Here is a 22307-nt window from a genome sequence, read left to right as displayed (position 1 = left end):
TTTAGCATTTCTCACAATAAAATATCAATATGAGCTTTAATAATACACCAACAATTTTTCGCTTGTCTGTTGAGAAGGCATGATATATAATAATGCATCAACATAATTGTACTTCTATGATTCGTTTCAATACTACAATTTCATAGAAATCGAAAACAAAAAACCAGTAGAACGTAGTCCCCTTTCTTAAGTTAAGAAACAAAGTAAACTTGTCATTTGCCCATCATAATTTTCTAATAGTACCAATAACATCTATGTTCTGCTTCCGAGTCAAACCAAAGGTGCAATAGAGGGATTCACCATGACTTGTGTTGTTTGTTTAGGAGGAGCTGACATGAAAGTTGTAACAAAAGGTTTTATCATTTCAGTAGTCTTGACGAAACCCAAAAACAAAAGTCGATACAAAACAACCATTCCTAGCAATATAGCAAGATCAACCCACTTAGAGTAACCCATTTCCATTTGCAATTCATTTCTCAAAACTTCTTTACCACTAATGTTGGTTGGTCCTTCGGCTTCATCTATAGAAAATGTTAGCTTTTCAAACTCGTTCTTGAACAATCCTTGGTATGCATACTTGTGGAAACTTATGTAGTATAATGGGTACTTCCAAAATGGCTTGAAAAGATCATTTGGATATCTAAAGATTCCACCACCTAACATCATGAGCCCTTGAACTCCAGCACCAGTTATTATACCCATTAAAAGATTAGGCACTACGCTTGCAACAATCATCATTAGGCTCTCAACTAACATCATGCAAGAAAATATTATGGAAGCAAAGAATAGAAAGTGTTCAGCTCCTTTTTGAAGTCCTGAAGGGTAATAAGCTATTGCCCCTGGAATCAGTGAAATCAATAACAGGTATGGAATAGCAGAAAATGAGTTGCTTATGATGAATGCAGTAGTGCCATAGTGTCCATTTAATCTTTCTCGATTAAATACCTGGATAAATGGGAGAAAAAAAAAAGAAAAGATAAGAATATATTTGAGTATGACATCAATAAATTGTCAATTTCGGTTGAAACCAAGTAGTTAGAAGGGAATCTGTAATTATACTAGATGAGTGATCAACATAAAATTGAACCACTTCCACTTTCCCTCGAAAGTACGGAATTAGTTCTAATGCCCTCCTAGTTAAACAATAAAATCAAACATTTGAAAAGAAAGGATTAGTTTCTATTTTTTAGGATGGGTTTGGATTGGGCTGAAATGCAGAGTGTAGTTCTAATGCCCTCCTAGTTAAACAATAAAATCAAACATTTGAAAAGAAATGATTAATTTCTATTTTTTAGGATGGGTTTGGATTGGGCTGAAATGCAGACACTCTGCATTTCAGTCCTTTTTTTTTAGCTGGACGTGCACATATCACTGTTCATTGGTCATGAACTGTGATTTTAGGCCAATGAATAGTAATTTTTGGCGTGAATAGTATTTTTCACATATTAAATAATTATTTTACTACAGTGTTTTTCAGTTTTCAGTTTTAGTTTTCAGCTGTATCTAAACGGACCCTTAATATAAGAAATTATATATATTTTTTAAAAAATCTACATCGTTTGAGATACAAAATGGCATATCAACCTATCGATAAAAAAAAAAAAAAAAAATCACCTTATGGACATTAAAGAAATGACTGAATAGAATAAAGTTAAAGTTAAAAGATTATATTAATTTTAGACAAAATAAAATGCCTAGTCCAAATGCAGGTTAAAACAGGTAAGTAAAATCTATGTGCATAAAAATAGATTAATACTTGCTTCAAAAAAAAAGATCAATACTTAAATGACAAACAAAACAAACCTTCATGTCCTCCACGAAAGAAGGGAATCCACCGATGGTCATGAAAGTTAAGAATGAAGTTATAAACATGATCAGTGAACCTCTCACCTGAAAAACCAAAAAAAAAAAAAGTACAATGATTAATTTGGATCTTGAATTGATCCTATTCTGTATTATGAATCAAATATTGATTCTTACTTTCTAGCTTTGTAGAATAAGTAAAAGGAATTTTCAATCCCTCTCTCTCTGTCTATCTTACCTGGATTGATGCATAAGCATAACTAGAGCCAACATCATAAAAGACAGTGGCTAGGCCCATAGCTAATGCAACATAAATAGCTAGGCGTAACCAGTAATAGCCTATATCACGGTACATGTTCACAAAAGACCTTCTCGTAAGAACAAGACACTGAATAACAAACCCAGCATGGTTTCTCTTCTTCTCTAATGCTCCCCAATCCTGAAACCAATGTAAGATTCAGTCATTAATTTAGGAAAGATTTATGTAAATTAAATTAAAAGATTTTATTGCTTGAGTTTCATTACCTGTTTACATATTTCTGATACTTGTCTTCGAACTTCTTGGTGAATTTCAGATGATTTATATGAACTTGTAAGAGAGTTAATTGCTTCCTCTATTGGGATCCCTCCATCTAAACCTTGCTCAAGATCCTACATTTTTATTTTAACAAAAATATTTGTTAGATTTATGAGTTTGTTTTTAAGACTTTGGTAAGTAATTAGGCAAAATTGAAAAAAAGTGTTCTGCCTATAATAATGATGGAGATGTCTCCATTTATATCACCGTTAAATTTTTATGTTATGATCTAACAATGTATGTAGTGTATTGTAATTTAAAATTTAAAATGACCTGATACTCAATATATATTTAGATTTAGATTTACAATATCAAATAAAAACCACGAAACAAATCCATTTTAAATAGAGAAGATCATTTTTCCTTAGTGAACTAGCTACTTAACATATTCTCCAAAGGAAAAGTTTTATATGATTAAGGGTCTGTTTGGATACTGTTTATTTTGCTGAAACTGAAAACTTATTGCTGAAAGTATTGTAGATAAATGTAAATGTTAGTTGAAATAGTACAATAAGGTCATGAATAGTGCTAAAAAGTATAGTGGGGTCATGAATAGTGCAAAAATAAGCTGAATAGTGAAATAATTTATAATTTTAATTTACATTCAAACGCACACTAAAAATTCTCTTACCTTTCCAAAATCCTTGTTTATGGTTTTAAGGAAGTGATCAGATGGATTTTGGAGAGTCGGGCATGGAAAACCATTTGTGGTGAAAAACTGCAATGAATTGAAACTAGGAAAGTTTAGTTACATATTCCAAACACCAAATGAACATTCTTCATGAATAAGTTTAGGGACATAATATTTTTCTCGACTATTGATATAGTGTGTTATAATTAGTGCATAATAAAATTAAAAAATGTGGACCATGTGAAATTGATGTTGCTACAATCATAATATGTCATGTCAATAGTTTTGAAAATAAAAATATTGTGTCTCTAATATCATTCTATGCTTCCTAGACATTAGGAACATTAGAGACCTTACCTCTGTTGCTGTGGAAGCAGGACCAAAGTAGACTGTTCTCCCCGATGACAAAAGGCAAAGATTGTGAAAGATTTGGAAGACCTCACTGCTGGGCTGATGGATGGATGCAATTATAGTCCTTCTAATTCCATCCCTTTTATGAAGGCTAGCAATTCTGCTCATGACATAATATGATGCTGCACTATCAAGTCCACTTGTAGGTTCATCAAGGAAAAGAAGCTTGGGCCGTGTCAAGATCTCTATGCAAATGCTCACTCTTCTCTTTTGTCCACTACTAATGCCTTTGGCTCCCGACCCACCAATTCTTGTGTTCATGGCATCTTCTAAGCCCATTTCTTTTATTGTTAAGACTGCAATCTCCTTCTTATTTGACTTTGACATGGAGTCTGGCAATTGGAGCTGAGCCGAGTAATACATGGCTTCTAACACAGTTAAAGTTGTCATCAAAGTATCATCTTGTGTTACATATGCCTAAAATTATGTAAAAATTAAACTAATTAGTATGTTTTAATGGTTGAGAAGAATTTTGTGACAGCTGCTTCATTTAATTCCTTTAGGAATGATATAAATTCTCTTTGACTAGAAATGGAAATAGGGATGTATTTTTATCTTTTAATTTGTCTCTTACCGTTGTTCCAAAACCCAGTTTCTGTTTAAGGCCATTGATAAGAATTTTCCCTGATTGCCTTGTGTTTGAACCTGATCTCCCTGCCATATATAAAATACTCCTTATTGGTTCTCATATGCCTAATCGAGCGAAACTCTTTAAAAAATATATTTCAGCTCTCAGAGATAGAGCCCTTTGTCTTTAGTCCGATATCAATATAATGAATTTGGGAGAAGTTAATATATATTCTAAAAATTGGTTTAAACCTTTTATAGAAAAAAGAAAAAAAACATTTTAAAATTTTTTATTTTATTTTATATTTTTCATGAAAATTATGTCAAAACTTTCTTAAATTAATCTATTAACAGAATGTTTTAAAGAAATCCATTAACCGAACAATGAATTTTGATAAAATTTTAAATGACATTTCATAATAAGATAATACAACTACAGATGTCCGAAGAGTTTTTGAGATAGACACAAACACATCTTGTCTGCCTTATTACTAGATAAGACGTGAAAATAGTCTGAAGGGGTAAAATAATATTATAGTAAATGAAAAATTATGATATATATAAATATATACCTGCTAATGCATCAAGGAGGGTAGACTTGCCACAACCTGAAGGCCCCATTATGGCTAAGAGCTCGTCTGGTTGTGCATAACCAGTCACACCCTCAAGTATTGATTTTCTACCTTCCTTTCCATTTGGAACAGTCACCCACAAGTCCTCCCATGTCAAGAAAACACCAGTCTCCTCCGGCACCATTGTTCTAACAATGTTTCCACCTCTGTTATTGCTTTGCATTGGATTAATGATTTCCACTTCTAAAAACCTAGCAAGAGTTGTGAAGTTTTTGTTATGTTAATGATTTCTAGTACTATTTGGTCGAAGAAGTGAAGCCATGGGCAATTTCTTAGTGTTTGTGCAGCGAGCCAGAAATTTATGTTTGGAGAACATAAAATTTGATGATTAATTTTTTTTTTCTCAATGTATACATTAATTATATCCATTCTATTAGTAATATACATACAATTTAATAATCAATATACTAGTTACATACTTTATACATCAAAACCTAAAAGTGTAATATTTTCTGAATTATTCGTCTTTTTTTTTTTTTTTTAATCTTAAGAATGAGTCAGTAGTGCTAAACTTGTACATGAACGTAAATTTTTGACATTAAATTATCATCACTTAAGTATAATGAATGAGATTAAAAAAAATACTAATAATTTAAAGATTTCTAAATAAAAGACAAACAATCGTTCGAATTTCAATACATAAATAAATATATAATAAACTAGAACCAAATATATGTTATATTATTTTATCTATAAATTAAATAATAAAAAATAATATATTTTAATCAGGTACATTTTGTAATGTTATGATATACTGTATTGATTATTTGAAGAACAAACAAACAGATTATAAGAGGATTATCAAAAAAAAAAAAAAAAAAAAAAAAACAGATGATAAGAGATGAGAAAAGTCAAATGAAACAAATGAAAATAGAATAAAAGTAACACACACTTGCTACAAAAATGGAAAGTGGAAGTAGTTTACACGTACGGCTACCCAGTACTCACTTGCTTTTGTAAAAATGATTTTGACCACGCACGTCTTTGTCCAGGGGATGAGGATAAGGATTGAGGGTCTGCAATTATTATTCACATGCAGATATGCTTTGTTACTGTGTAAAATGACGAAAAACTAGAGGAAATAAAAAAGAGAGACCAGACGGAGCAGTAAGAGAATGAGAGTAAAGATGCCTGAGGCTGAGGGAGACAGAGAGAGCGAGAGAGAGATTCACCTGTGGTGTGTGGCGAATCAAAGCCTCCTTGCAGCTTTGCTCCTTCAATTTTTTTGCTGCTGTGACACAAGTTAGCTCTAGAGCCTAGAGAATGTTTTTTCACCTTTTATCGGTTGAGATAATTGATTGATAAGTGTTATACTCCTAATATCTTTGTAATATTTTTATAATGAATCTTAAATGGTGGATTGTTATTGTATTTAATTTTAATCTGTAACTTATATTACTTTTTAACTTATTCATGATAGTAAATAATAATTTATTATTTAAAATTTATTGTAAAAATATGGTAAATATGTTATTCCGCCAGTCTTATTCACATGCAAACCAGTGTGTCTGCAATTATTCACGTGCAAACCAGTGTGTGTCTTCAATTATTGTTCACATGCAAACATGCTTTATAACATTGTAAAATGACGAAAAACTTGAGGAAAGGAAAGAGAGAGACAGACGGATTCACCTGTGGTGTGTGTCAGATCAAAGTCTCCTTGCAGCTTTGCTCCTTCAATCAATCTTTCTACTGCTGTGACACAAGCCAGCTCTAGAGAATGTTTTTTTTTTACCTTTTATTTGCTGAGATAATTGACTGAGGAGTATTACGTGGTCAACATTTTTTTAAAAATATTTTTATAATAAATTTTAAGTAATAAATTATTATTAAATTTAATTTTAATTTACAATTTATATTACTTTTTGATTTATTTATAATAACTAATAATAATTTATTTTTTAAAATTTATTATAAAAATATTGTAAACATACTATTTCGTCAAGATGTGTCTGATTTCTCGTTAGTGAGCTCGGTATTTATGAGCATGCGCTCAGTGACAGCATGAGAGGAGGATTTGGAGCTGGAAGGACTGCTAATAGAGCTTAGTAGTTAGTACAACAATGATGAGGACTAAGTCGTATTTATATAAGCATGTGCTTCAAACTTTAAAGCTTCCAATTAAAATAAAATTTTTTTTGGATATTACAAATTTTATGATATAGAATTTACAAATTAATATGTCATCATTCATAAAAAAATAATTCAAATATTTATTTATTAGGTGATTAAACCTTACAGAGTACATTCATTATCACGTAATAATATAAGTTTTAAGTATAATAGCTTTAACATTTTTTCTAATGAAAAATGGCAATAGAATTTAGTCTTTATCAAGAGACTTGTAACTTAAGTACTTAGCACTTACAACTATTTTCAATTAATTATTTATATCCCTTCTCCGACCTAACTTTCAAATTTTCATTTAAAAAAAAAAAAAAAAAACCAAAATCCAATCATATTTTGACGCCTAAAAACATATACAAAACCACTCGTAGAACTGCCGATGTCTATCAATATTTAGTTGATAAGATTCGAAAGAACTGCTAATGTCTATCAATATCTAGTTGATAAGATTAGAAAGAAAATTGAGGGTTGTCAAATCAAATATCGTTCAATTTCTGGTCGTGCTACTTTAATTAAATTAACCTTGTCTACTATATTCCGATGTATGTTATGAAAACTACCCTTCTCCTTCAAAAAGTTAGTCGGCATCTAGATAGTAGATAGTATGAATTGTCGTTTTCTACGGAGTGATACTAATCAACACAGTCATTGTTACACTATTAGTTAGGAGGTAATAGCTACTCCCAAAGAGGCTGGGGGTTTAGGCATTAAATCAACCAGACATACTAATTTGGCTATGCTGATGAACCAAGCCCGGAGGCTTAGGAATAACCCAACAACTTTATGGGCTTAAAGTGTTAAAAAGCAAATATTTTCCCCATGCACACATTTTTGATAGTGAAGCAAATTTCAGAGCATCTCATATTCGGAAAGCTTTATATTTGGGAAAATACTTAGGTAAGTATAAAATAGCGAAATGACACTTTTTCATCTTACATTCATGGTAGACCTTATCATAAATGAGAGTCTACTATGAATGTGAGAGGAGGGAACATCATTCACTGCACTTCAGGCGTACTTTAAGTATTATTTTGAGAGTACAATTGCTTCATAAAAGTATAAGATGGACAATTGGTATTGACATGGATAATAAAATAATAATAAAAATTATTTAATTGTCACCCAAAAACAACAAATCTAGAAACACAAACTCAAACTACACCAAAAAAATTCACCATAACCAAATTCTAATTCAAGAAAATGAGGGAAAGAAAAATTCAGACGGTAGAATTTGGTTATGGTGAATTTTTTTGGTAGTGTTTGTTATAGTCACAGAAGTAGAGTCTGGCGGCTCCATCCCAAGCCACAAGGTTTCGTGACAATGACATGGTGGATGTGGAGCACGTCTTTGGTGGAGGAGAAGATTGGTGGTTGTGAAGGGGAATCTCTTTTTTCTTTTTTTGTTTGTTTTATGTTTGCTTTTAGTCATAAACAAAAAATTTGAATGATGGGTAGTAGCTTTCTTGCATGAGATGGTGAGACTGCGGGAAAGATAGTGATAGAACCTTTAGAAGAAAGAGATTGAATTTGCAAATACGACATTGTGTAGAAAATCTTTGTGGTTTTATGACCATTCAATTTTGCTTTTATATTTGGTTGGTCTAAGAAGATTGAGGATTGGTGTTGGGTTCGAAGAATCCACTGCTTGAAAGTTGAAATAGAATTTGGGGTATGGTTAATTTTTGGGGTTGCATTTAAGTTTGTGTTTCTAGGTTTGTTGTGTTTGGCCGACAAGAATGAAAGTTCACTTAGTGTGTAAAATACTAATGAATGTTTAAACCCCCCAATTACAAAATTACTAATGCAAACTTATATTCAAAAAATATATGCGTGGAATATGAAATATAAGCAATACCTAATTTGGCAAACTACTTTAACATAAAATTAATCACAAACACAACAACAATTAAAGGTTAAAGAGTAAGGGAAGAGAAATGCAAACACAAGGACAACACTGGCATGTGTTATTGAAGAGGAAATCGAAAAATTCGGCGAAAAACCTCTCCGCCGCCCTCCAAGCGGTGAAATGATCCACTAGAGAATAAAGTTAAAGTACACGAATAAGAAAAGACCCTCCAAGTCTAGTCTACCCAGTGTACTTGAGCACTCCAAGCTCCTGCTACCAACTGGTTAAGCCTAATCGCGTCTTCTCTAGCTTTTCGAATCCCGCTATAAGCTCCATATTGCATCCGCCATCCTTGGCATCTTCCAATGCTTCCCAAGTTCCAAAAACACTCTTAACACTCTCTATGAGTGTGGGTAGAGTTTGGGTACAAATCTACTCTCAATGGGTATAACAATGGAAGAGGGAAGGAGAAGATACTGCAAAGATTTCTCTCTAAGATTGAGTAGCTCTCTCTTGAATAGGGTGGGTGTGTTGTAGAAACCTCTCTTAGAGTTTTTCACTCAATAGCCTCATTTTTCAGAACATTACATTTCGTGTGTATAAAAGTATTTATAGTAGGGTATGAGAGAAATGTGAAAAATCATTTTTCTGCAAAATATGACATTTTGGCGACTCACTCTTGCAATTGGAATGAGTTGCGAGTTAACTGCTAGGTCAGACTGTACTTTTTGTCCTATAGTGCTAGCTCCAGCTATCGTAACCTTTCAACTTCCTGCATGCTTTACATGCGTGGCATTTTGGTGACTTTCTAGTCGCGAGTTACCTCTTGATTGCACACACTTGATCAATTCTTCACACTCTCTCACACATAACCCTTACATTATTCCCACCTAAATACATAGTTTCTACATGCTGAATTACAAGCAAATTTGACACGGAATAAAGCCAACACATGATTGAATACATTCAACCTTACAAAGAAAATGCAAGAAAGCTACTCATCATTCAAATTTTTTGTATTATTTTTCTGATGTAGTTTTTTTTTTTTTTTTTAATTCTTAAAATTGCAAACATGGTTTTCTCAAATAGAAATTAAATCATTATTAATATTATTTTTTTATCCATGCCAACTGTGCACACTGTTTGCCAAGTTGTAAGGATAAATTGATTGTTACCAAAATATATGGATGAAATTGAATATAGCCCAAAAATGTAAGGACTAAAATGATATTTTCACCAAAAATATTTTGTCCCACTTTTAGTGTTTTAGCTACTTTATAGTTTAGGCAAATGTTAACAAGCACCAGATGGTGCTTGTTAAGGTTTGCCAATGGGTCTCACGTTAATAAAACAATCAGTAAATATGAGGAAAAGCAGCACACGGATGACAATCAAATTTTGGACAAAATTGCCCTCTTAAACAAGACACAGTTGGTAGGGTTTTTTTTTTTTTTTTTTTACAAAATTGCCTTCTTAACACATTTCCCTTCCTTTTACTTTTTATTTCTCACCAAATCTTATTTTACCAATATTTTACTATTTACTTTCTTTCACTTTACCAGTATCAAACTCAATTTCTTCTCCTTTACCAATATCAAAGAGAAGAAGGGATGAAGAAATGTCAATGAAGGATTGAGGAATAATTAAACAAGGTACTATTTTTGTATTTTATTTGATTGATAGTTATTTTTTAAGAATAGGTTATAATTAATATGATGTTAATTTTTATTTTTGATACATGTATATTGAAGCACTAATGGATGGGGATGTAGTTACAAGTGAGACTCAAGCACTTTACTCCAAAAAATTTCTTTGACTTAAATGAACCACTTCCCCATCAATTATTGGAGTATGCCATGAGTTCAAAATAGATCTATCAATGGCATTTAGTGGGGAGGTTCATTTGTTCCTTTCACGAAGTCATAGCTACTGTTTTACTTTAGTTTCTAGGTCTGATAGTGGATCTATCAATGGCATGTAGTTTTGATGTTTGAAATGTTTCGTTGGAGGAAGTATCCCATTTCATTCATGGAGCTGTAACCTCTAACGTTATCGATTTGAAAAGTTCATAATAAAGCCGTTTCTAAACTTTCTTTTCATTAAAAATTTGTATCAGATTGTCATGATATTTAAAATTTAAAATAATGTAATATTGGATGCATTTTTTTAAATTTATAATATTTTTAATCTAAACCATAAAATAGATATTTTTAATATGAAGAAGATTGTTTTCCATTGTTTATTATTTTTTGACATCCCTGCACCGCGGCACACGTAGGCTACAACTTAGTAGGCAAAATTGAAAATTTAATAAACATCATAAGGCCATTACAAGCTCTTTTGTTTTTTTTTTTTTGAACAAGAGGTTTTAATTCTTATTGAAAAATAAAAGTCTTATATATGGTTTAGTAGTGATTTGTTATTTTAACTTGTAGCAACTTTACTCAGTATCATGATTGTTTTATGCTATAAACTTTCACACTCTATATAAATTTCTAAAATATGAATATTCTTGGAAAATGTGGATATTTAGTGATCACATTTTATACACGGTATGTACGCAGGGTGTTCAGTAAAAATTAAGCACATCTTATAAGTCACTGAGCTTATTGAATTTCTAACAATCAAATATCAATATGCACTGTAATCACATACCAACAAACTTTCACTTACCATGATTCGTTCCAAATACTTCAATTGCAAAGAAATTGAAAAAAAAAAAAAAAAGTAGTTCCCTTCCTTTAATTAATAAACATAGTAAAGCTTACTCGTCCTCTACCCAGTGGCGGAGCTAGGATTTTAATTTAGGGGAGACAAGATGAAAATAAAGAATTGAAGAGAAAATTAATTTCAATTTTTTTAATTAGTATAATAAAAAAATACTTGACTAATTAAACAAAAAATTTGATTAACATATAAATATAACGTAAGTGTTAAGTTTTTTTTTCCTTGTGTATAATGCTAGATTTAGGATAAATGTTGTTGTATTTAAGATACTTCATAGATGACTATAAGTATATTTTTCAAACAAGTAAAAGTTTTTGAAAAAAAATCAATATATAGTCATTATTATACGAAGTTGAAAGAGCTTTTTACTGATCACCGGCCGAGAAGAGTATATTACAACGAAAGCCAAGAGTGACAACCTCGTAGCACAATTATATGCAATTGCAAAGTTGAAGACCATAAGCTTAAAGCAAATAAAAACTTATACAAAACAAATACTAAATCTAAAATATATATATATATATATATATATATATATATATATATATATATATATAAATAAGGGGGTGGGGTTTGGGTGAGGTCAGGGGGGGCAATTGCCCCCTCTTGACCCCCCTACCTCCGCCCCTGCCTCTACCCATCACTATTTTCTAAAATATTACCAATAACATCAATGTTCTGCTACAGAGTCTCTCCATGTAAAGGTGTAGAAGAGGGATTCACCATGACTTGTGTTGTTTGTATAGGAGGAGCTGACATGAAAGTTGTAGCAATAGGCTTTATCTTTTCCGTAGTCTTGATGAAACCCAAAAACAAAAGTCTATACAAAACAACCATTCCTAGCAATATGGCAAGATCAACCCACTTAGAGTAACCCATTTCCATTTGCAATTTATATCTCAAAATTTCTTTACCATTAATGCTGGTTGGTCCTGCGGCTTCATCTACAGGAAATGTTAGCTTTTCAAACTCGTTCTTGAACAATCCTTGGTATGCATACTTGTGGAAAGCTATGTAGTATAATGGGTATCTCCAAAATGGTTTGAGAAGATCATTTGGGTATCGAAAGATTCCACCACCTAACATCATGAGTCCTTGAATTCCAGCACCAGTTATTATACCCATTAAAAGATTAGGTACTATGCTTGCAACAATCATCATTAGGCTCTCAACTAACATCATGCAAGCAAATAATATGGAAGCAAAGAATAGAAAGTGTTCAGCTCCTTTTTGAAGTCCTGAAGGGTAATAAGCTATTGCCCCGGGAATCAGTGAAATCAATAACAGGTATGGAATAGCAGAAAATGAGTTGCTTATGATGAATGCAGCAGTGCCATAGTGTCCATTTAATCTTTCTCGATCAAATACCTGGATAAATGGGAGAAAAAAGAAGAAGATAGAACATATTTGAGTATGACATCAATAAATTGTCAATTTCGGTTGAAACCAAGTAGTTAGAAGGGAATCTGTAATGATACTAGATGAGTGATCAACGTAAAATTGAACTACTTCCACTTTCCCTCCTCCAAAGTATGGAATTAGTTCTAATGCCCTCCTAATTAAACAATAAAATCAAACATTTGAAAAGAAAAGATTAATTTCTATTTTTTAATATAAGAAATTATATATTTGTTTTTTTAAAAATATATCGTTTGAGATACTTTTTTTTTTTTTGGCATATCAACCTATCAATAAAAAAAAAAAAAAAATCACCCAATGAACATTAAAGCAATGACTGAATTTGAGCTAATTTCACTTTTCCTCTCCCACTGTACGGAATTAGTTCTAATGTCCTTCTAAACTATAAAATCAAACATTTTCTATTCGCTTAAAATAAAGAGAGCCCATTTTACGAATAAGATTCTATTTTCTAGATCAGACACAATACCAACTACCAAGTGCCATGTCCTTTAAAATTTATAACGTAATATTTGGTATATGCCTAGATTTGTAGTATTCAATGTAAAACATAAAGGAGATCATTGGAATTCGATTTGGAGAAAATTTACAAAAATGAGTGTGCGAGTTGTGTTGAAAAAACGGTGAAGGTGAATGAGTTGGCCTTCAATTACAAATGGGTGATATGTTGGTGAAAGATTACTGCATAGATGGGAAGGGATTTGGATTTGGTGTAATAATTGCACTGTTCAATAACCATGTTGACGTGACATGTATAAGTTAAAAAAAGAAAAAGTGAAAACATGACAAGATGAAAAAGGTTCATTTTTATTTTTAATCCAAGCACCGAGATTAAAAGTGAATTTTAATTTTTAATCTTAACCATATATTTCAATTAGCACCTCTAGATTTGAAAAAAAACAGAAATTTTCTTTTTTGCTTTTTTATTTTAAAAATCCCCAATTTCTTAATCTGTTTCACATTGGTCCTTTTATTTTGGACTATAATTTCTTTTTTGGTGTTATTTCTTCTTGCCTCAATTTGAAAAGAAAGGAAAATTTTCTATTTTTTAATGTAAGAAATTATATATATATTTCTAAAAACTACATCATTTGAGATACTTAATGGCATATCACCCTATCAATAAGTAAAAATATCACCTAACGCACATTAATGATAAGACAATGTTTAGCTAAAAAATTGGTTGTAACCTTAGGTTATAATCTTACTCAATATCTTTTTATTGGAGATGAATTTTGACAATTCCACCATTGGATTACATCTCCTTCTTATATCCTCCATACTTGCAAAATTTCTAAAAAATTAAAGATCAATAACTATGGTATTGATAAATTATTTAAATTGTAAGTTTTTGTAATTTAAAATTATACATAAAATATAAATTAGTAGATCATGTAGTAAATAATATTCGATTGATACAAAATTTGACATGAGTATTGAAAGCGTAAAGAATATGTAATTAAACGGTTGGATTTTCAAAATATGCAATAATGTTTATTTTATTGAGTAAAGTTGTAGTTTTAGACTACAATAAATTTTGTAGCTAAACTTTTTCCTTAACGATATGACTAAATTAAATAAAGATAAAAGTTAAAAGTTAGAGGATTGAATTAATTTTAGAAATTAAAAAAAAAAAGACTAGTCCAAATGCATGTTGAAAGAGGTAAGTAAAAAAAGAAGAGCAATACTTAATAGATTAATACTTGCTTCCCAAAAAAAGAAAAAGAAGAGCAATACTTAAATGACAAGCAAAACAAACCTTCATGTCCTCCAAGAAAGAAGGGAATCCACCGATGGTCATGAAAGTTAAGAATGAAGTTATAAACATGATCAGTGAACCTCTCACCTAGAAAAAAGAGAAAGAAAAAAACAATACAATGACTAATATTGCTTCTTACTTCTAGCCTTTTAGAATAATTATAAGGAATAGAGAAGTGTTACATCCACAATATTTTCACAACAAATTACAAGTGGTTAGTTGTTATTGATTCAAATTTGAATTTATTACTAAGATTACCTTTTTATCCCAACAATAACAACTAGTAACAATTTACCACTTAAATTTTTTTGTGAAAATGTTGTGGATATAACATTTCTTATAAAGAATATTCAATCACTTTCTCTCTCTCATACCTGAATTGATCCATAACTAGAGCCAATATCATAAAAGACTGTGGCTAGGCCTATAGCTAATGCAACATAAATAGCTAGGCGTAACCAATAATAGCCTATATCACGGTACATGTTCACAAAAGACCTTCTCGTAAGAACAAGACACTGAATAACAAACCCAGCATGGTTTCTCTTCTTCTCTAATACTCCCCAATCCTGAAACCAATGTAAGATTTAATCATTAAGTTAGGAAAGATTTATGTAAATTAAATTATAAGATTTTATTGCTTGAATTTCATTACCCATTTACATATTTCTGCTACTTGTCTTCGAACTTGTTGGTAAATTTCAGATGATTTATATGACCTTGTAAGAGAGTCAATCACTTCCTCTGTTGGAATCCCTCCATCTAAACCTTGCTCAAGATCCTACATATTTTTTAACAAAAATATTTGTTAGATTTATGAGTTTAAAAAAAAAAAAAAAAGATTTAGGTAAGTAATTTGGCAAAGTTGAAAAAAGTGTTTTGAGCCTATAATAATAATGTAGACATCTCTATCTATTTCATTGTTAAAATTTTATTTTCTAAATCTAACTATGTATAAAGTGATACAAAATTTTAAATTTTAAATGACATGATACTTAATATATATTTAGATTTATATTAAATAAGAACCACAAAACATATTCTCCAATGGGAAAATTCTATGACTGAAAATTCTCTTACCTTTCCAAAATCCTTGTTTATAGTTTTAAGGAAGTAATCAGATGGATTTTGAAGAGTTGGGCAGGGAAAACCATTTGTAGCGAAAAACTGCAGTGAATTGAAACTAGGCATGTTTAGTTACATATTCCAAACTCCAAGTTAACATTCTTCATGAATAAGTTTAGAGATGTAATATTTTTCTCAATTACTAACATAGCTTGTTATGATTAGTACATAATAGAAAGAGTGGACCGGGTGAAATTAATGTTGCTCCAATCATAATACGACATGTCAATAGTTATGAAAAAGAATAATATTATTGTCTTAATATCATTTCATGGTTCAAAGACATTAGAAACATTGGAGACCTTACCTCAGTTGCTGTGGAAGCAGGACCAAAGTAGACTGTTCTCCCAGATGACAAAAGGCAAAGATTGTGGAAGACTTGAAAGACCTCACTGCTGGGTTGATGGATGGATGCGATTATAGTCCTTGTAATTCCATCCCTTTTATGCAGGCTAGCAATTCTGCTCATGACATAATATGATGCTGCACTATCAAGTCCACTTGTTGGTTCGTCAAGGAAAAGAAGCTTGGGGCGTGTCAGGATCTCTATGCAAATGCTTACTCTTCTCTTTTGCCCACTACTAATGCCTTTGGCTCCCGACCCACCAATTCTTGTGTCCATGGCATCTTCTAAGCCCATTTCTTTTATTGTTATGTCTGCAATCTCCTTCTTCTCTGACTTTGACATGGAGTCTGGCAATTGGAGTTGAGCCGAGTAATACATGGCTTCTCTTACAGTTAAAGTCATCATCAAAGTATCATCTTGTGTTACATATGCCTACATATATGTAAAAATTAAACTGATTAGTATGTTTTAATGGTTAAGAATTTTGTGACAGCTGTTACTTTTAATTCCTTTATGAATGATATAAATTAAAACGAAAAAGAATTATATGTTTATCTTTTAACTTGTCTCTTACCGATGTTCCAAAACCCAGTTTCTGTTTAAGGCCATTGATAACAATTTCCCCTGATTGCCTTGTGTTTGAACCTGATCTCCCTGCCATAAAATACTCCTTATTGGTTCTCACATGCCTAATGGAGTGAAAATCTCTAAAAAATATATACTGCACTTGTGATATAACTGCTTTACTCTTGTGTGCGCATGCATATTGGACATTATAATTTATTTTCATCTCAGTTGCTAGGAGGAACTTGCAACAGTGTTCTTCTAAAAAAAAAAAAAAAAAACTTGCAACAGTGTTCAACTATATGTTTTAGTCAACCCCAAAAAAAAAAAATGGCATAGCCCTTTGTTTGATGGGGGTAGTGGGGTAGGGAAATTGAAGGCTTTGAGACATGTATAAACATTCTCATTAGGACTAAATTTGCCCTCTCTTGAAGAATTTGTTAAGGATTACATGCAAATTGTCTCCAAGATACAACAAAGTCTGAATATCCACAGAGCAATTCTAAAAACACTCAAGAACTTCTTATAATAGTGTGTTATGCAGAAAAATAATTAGAGATGCAGGAAATGACAGAACTTGTCATCTAATTGTAGATATTGTGAGATTCAAATAGATATGCACCATGAAAGGATGCCAGTTAGGCGTTATATATACCCATTCAAAAAACAGTTGGAAATACCATTGACTATTAGGCACATGAAACCACATCAAATAGGTCAAGAAAACCCAATAAATTCTGATGAAGAACAAAACATTTCACTCTCGCCAAACATTTGCTCAACCAAGTGCACTTTCGATTTAGCAAGAACTACTATTGAATCAAAACTTCAGACAGAAAAATTTTAACTAATTCTTGATTGACTTTTGGTTGAACGACCATCTCGCTCAACCAAGTACAATTCTTGGTTGTGCAAGATGTGTAGAACTCGATTTCCCTCACTTTCACAATGAGATTTTTATTCACTTCCAATTTCTAACATTACAATCTATAAGTATTTATCAAAATATACAACATTATCTATACTATCCTTCGCTCAGCCACTTCTTCCTCTCTTCATGATCTCTCTCCACGTACCTTTTCTTTTTTACTAGCATCTTGTTTGAATTTGTAGAGTCCATAATTTTAGATTGGCAAACATATATAACATTTTAGAACTTAGGTTGTCTAGTTGATTAGTGTTGAATTAATACTGGGATCAAGACAAATCAAGTTTAAAGTAGGTAAAGATTCAATAATGCAAAAAATTGACTGTTGGAAAATTGCATTTCAATTGTAGCTTGATAAGTTGAAAGTCACTTATCTCGACTGGTCGAATTGCACATCTCAAACAATCGAGATTCATGCAGCAAATTGGAATTTCAGCTTCTTTTCTCAGCCGTTTGATGTAAGGTTTTGATTAAGTACATCTAACTAGCACATTTTTGAAGACACAAGAGGGTAATGTTTTGTACATAGATTGAGAGATTTTCCAAACCTTTTTGAAGCTACAACTGGAGTCTATGTGCAAACAACAAATCTAGTTATTTAGCAAAGTTGCTGCATTCAATCAACCATAGTTGCTGATCAAAATCTTTGAGTGAAGATCTTGAGTCACAAATAGGAGAGTTCGTGGATTCAGAGCTATGTGAAATCACACTAGTAAGTACTACAAGAGGTAACGCTAGATTTTATTGTATAAACTTTAATTCTATTAATGAATATATTGCCTTGAGAAATCATCCCCAGTTTTTTTATTTTTTATTTATTTATTTATTTTTTTTAATGTGAAACAAAAATTCTATTGGTTTTTGTGGGCCATAATTCTATGTCTTATGTGATCAATATATGTGTGATGTTTAATTAATTCAGATCTAATGTATAAGTAATTTTTTAATTATATTTTGGCTAAATTTGATAAAATTTGATCTAAAACTCTTACAGAATTATTAATTAGATTTGAGGATTTCAGCCCCTAAATATATCTTCACTATAATAATAATAAATAAAAAAAGCTTTTAGTAGAGAGCAACTATTATATCCTTATGCAAGTAGTCAAGGTTGAGTTGATATAGTTTGAGGCTTCCAGTGATAAATTATAATGAGGTTTTTTATATTTAAATATCAATTAAATAAATTTATTTGATATTAACAATAGCATAGTAAATATGATGAATTAAGGTCATAACTTGGTTAATTAATACTGACCATACCAAGGTTAAATTCATATGAAAATTTGTATCTGGTTCAAGCATATATAAATATTTTTGATTGAAAATCACAAAATTCCAGTATAAAATTTAGCAAAAAAAATGAAAATTTATTATTATTTAGAAGAATGAGGTTTAGTTTATCTTGAATAAAGCAATGCATGGATAAATAAATTTGTAATCTAATTTTCAATTTTGATTTTGGTGTTGAGAGAAGAGAGAGAGAGATTGTTTGACATGTGGCCATGTGAAATATTTAATGGCTAATGTTGAAAATCTACCATGTAAAATATTAATTTGCAAAATTTAAAGCCTTAATTTATTAAGGGAAATTAATCATCATTGACGATTCGACATATTTATAACTTTTTTTGTTAAATAATTTAAAGCTTTTATTAAGTTGGAATTCAATATATTAGTTTAATATTTTAGAGGCACCCTTCGAGGTAAAAAAAAATGCATAACATTTTCTTAATCAATTATTATCATAAAAATATAGTCCTTTTATATATATTTGGGGTGAGGCCTTTTTATAAAGGGTGTGGACCTTTTTGTAATGGGGGCAATAGGCCTGGAGCAAACCCTACAAGCAAAGGAAAACTATTCTAGTTAAAACAAAAAGGACAAAATGCAATATATTCCCGGGAAGTGTTTAGTCTAGCTCCTCTGGGAAGAATAGTTTGATGTTTTTTCATTTGATTTGGTTAATTATTTGAGCTTTCATGGTGTGGAATAAACTATCAAGTAATATATTCAATTCTAAATTTTTATATTTTTAAATTATGCATAAAGGATGAAGTTTTAGATTGAATAGTATACCACATCTAATTGGCCCAAAATTTGGCGAACATTTCTAGAACATAGAGAATATATATATATATATATATATATATATATATATATATATATATATATATATATATATAAAACTCAATAGTGAAATTTTCAAAATATTAATCTAATAAAAGTTATTAGATAGTTTAATATTAATTAAAGTTACTCTAAGTAAAACTTAATCCTAACTCAAAATTTCTCTCTCTCTCTCTCTCTCTCTCTCTCTCTCTCTCTCTCTCTCTCTCTCTCTCTCTCTCTCTCTCTCTCTCTCTCTCTCTCTATATATATATATATATGAGTTGGGTTCACGTTAAACTTAGTGTAACTTTAAGCAATGCTACACTACCCAATAACTTGTTATTGAATTCATATTTTGAAAATGCAACCGTTGATTTATATATTCTACATGTTTTGAACATGTATGCTAATTTATATGCCAATCAAATGTAATTTACCATTTGATCCATACACTCATTTTTATGCATTATTATTAACTACAAAAATTTGAATTTAAACAATTGATTGATGACATGACTATTGATCTTTGACTACCTTTAAATTTTGTAAGTACAGAGAATATATGAAGATGAAGTAATCCAGTAGTAGATTTATCAAAATTCACATATAATTAAAAAATATTGGGTGGTATAACATTACTTATTGTTACTGTTTTATATATAGGGATGAGAAATATAAATATTGCTCTGTTTTGGAGTCAAAGAGATAGAGATGGAAGAATTGAGTTGTATGGGAAGTAGGTGTTTATTGGTTAATTGGTTGGATTGGTGGCAAAAAAATTGTCATTGAAGAATGACCATAAATTTACAATTAATTTTTTAATCTCTAATTTTTTAAATCAAAATTTTATTTAGAATTTAATGTAATTTTTCAATTTCAATTTATCTATTGTTAGTAAGCTTATACATGAAGGGATTTTTAAGAAACTAAATTTTAGGATTTGAAATGAAATAAACTGCTGGTTTAGTGTAAGCTAGTTTTTAGGGGAAAAAAAATGTATCAAACGTGTGTGATATATATTTAAATAGAAAGTGTACTAATTTTTTTTTTTAAAATATTTCTCTAAGATTTTTTTTAAAATTTTTGTTAAATTACAATTTTAACCTTTAGCTGTGTTTTCGTCACACACACACAGCAGCGATGCAGCCCTTTGTCTGTGATACATATAAATGAATTTTGATGAAATTGTAAATGAAATAAATTTAACATAATAAGATAATACATACCAAAGAGGTCGGAAGAGTTTTGGAGACACACACAGATATGTATATACCTGCTAATGCATCAAGGAGGGTAGACTTGCCACAACCTGAAGGGCCCATTATGGCTAAGAGCTCGCCTGGTTGTGCATAACCAGTCACACCCTCAAGTATTGATTTTCTACCTTCCTTTCCATTTGTAACAGTCACCCACAAATCCTCCCATGTCAAGAAAACACCATCCTCCTCCGCCAGCATTGTTCTAACAACGTTTCCGCCTCTGTTATTGCTTTGCATTGGATTAATGATTTCCATTCCTAATATCCTAGCTAGAGTAGTTGTGGAGTTTTTGTTACATTCAAGATTTCTAGTATTTGGTTGAAGAAACGATGCCATTTATGGCCAACTTCTGTTTTGAGTGATTTCTACTTTTCTAGTAGTAATAGATCTCACTGCTCAGTATTCATGAGCATGTGCTCAGTGGCAGAGAGCGTGAGAGAAGGATTTGGGATGGGCAGAACTGCTAAGACAGCCAAGTACTTATAATAAAGGCAGTGTTGACTGCTGATAGCTCAAGTAATTAATATATCAGTAATTCATGTTGCCCACACATTGAGTAATCTCTGCACACTGGGTGCAACAACTGAAATCTTTACTTCAAGTTACAACAAAACTGTTGGGTCATTCCCTTACAATTATATATTGATTTCATTGTAATAGCATTTGCATCAATTATAAAATAGCATAAGGTACCAAATTTGTCCAATCAATTTCAAAATATATTCACATTAATGTATGTGTCATTGTGCAAAAATATATTTGTGCTACAATAACTATGTAAATTTACATAATTACTTTAGTACAAATGTATTTTTGCAAATTTTTGTAGTGAGTTCTAGTTAGTTCAACTAGTAAAGTCTTTCATGGTTGTATAAAAGATATGAGGTTCAATCTCTGCCTATACCAAAAACTAATTGGTGTCTTGATCTGATGATAAAGAGCTATCATTAGGAGCGGATGTCATAAGTTGAAACTCTCTCTAAAAAAAAAAGTATTTCTGTACAATGATACATAAACTGGTATGGATGTATTTTGAAGTTAATTGGGAAAATTTACACAATTACTGAAGTTATGTAAATGAATGTTTTAGAAATTATTTAGATTGAGGGCAGTGATTTTTGGTTGAGAAATAGAGAGATGATTTGAGATAATAATAATAAATTGATAAGAAAATAGTACTATGATGAAATATAGTATAAAATAAATTATTTGATATGAAGTATTTTGAAAAGTGAGTATATATATGAGCCGATGAAAATGCACACATGAAAATGTGCTCTAATGTAGTAAGAAAAAACAGTTTTCTGTGTCTTTGTTTTTGTTAGTGGATTGTTACATTATAATGTATTATGAAATAATGATTTTGTGTATTTATCTTTGTTGATAGTTTGTTAATACTAAAATAATGCTTATTTGAAATTTCATGATTCTTTTTACTTGTACATCAGCCCCCTAACTCAAAATCTTGAATATG

The 22307-nt window shown here is 30.8% G+C and overlaps 1 protein-coding gene across 1 annotated transcript; it reads right to left on the bottom strand.

The window, feature by feature from the left end:
• Positions 1-21202, bottom strand: LOC142621656 (uncharacterized). The gene is made up of 16 exons (XM_075794982.1): positions 20848-21202; positions 16545-16624; positions 15932-16402; positions 15580-15666; positions 15155-15280; positions 14874-15068; positions 14500-14586; positions 12079-12689; positions 4562-4776; positions 3997-4076; positions 3369-3839; positions 3012-3098; positions 2329-2454; positions 2042-2242; positions 1804-1890; positions 1-945 (listed from the first exon to the last, which is right to left on the bottom strand). The coding sequence occupies exons 1-16, from the start codon at positions 21167-21169 to the stop codon at positions 271-273; spliced, it is 3921 nt and encodes a 1306-aa protein (XP_075651097.1). The 5' UTR covers positions 21170-21202; the 3' UTR covers positions 1-270.
• Positions 21203-22307: the final 1105 nt, after the last annotated feature.

This window comes from Castanea sativa, chromosome 1 (genome assembly GCF_040712315.1).
Source record: "Castanea sativa cultivar Marrone di Chiusa Pesio chromosome 1, ASM4071231v1".
Taxonomy (NCBI): domain Eukaryota; kingdom Viridiplantae; phylum Streptophyta; class Magnoliopsida; order Fagales; family Fagaceae; genus Castanea; species Castanea sativa.
Note: the sequence above shows the minus strand (reverse complement) of the source record. Positions and strands in the feature narration are given on the sequence as shown.

Excerpts from the sequence above, each read along its gene's own strand:
- LOC142621656 (XM_075794982.1), bottom strand. The coding sequence starts at position 21,169 with ATGGCATCGTTTCTTCAACCAAATACTAGAAATCTTGAATGTAACAAA. Across the intron at positions 14,587-14,873 it reads CTAGTTATGGATCAATTCAG|GTGAGAGGTTCACTGATCAT; the intron begins GTATGAGAGAGA and ends TCTTTTTTCTAG. Across the intron at positions 3,099-3,368 it reads CTGCTTCCACAGCAACAGAG|TTTTTCACCACAAATGGTTT; the intron begins GTAAGGTCTCTA and ends AATTCATTGCAG.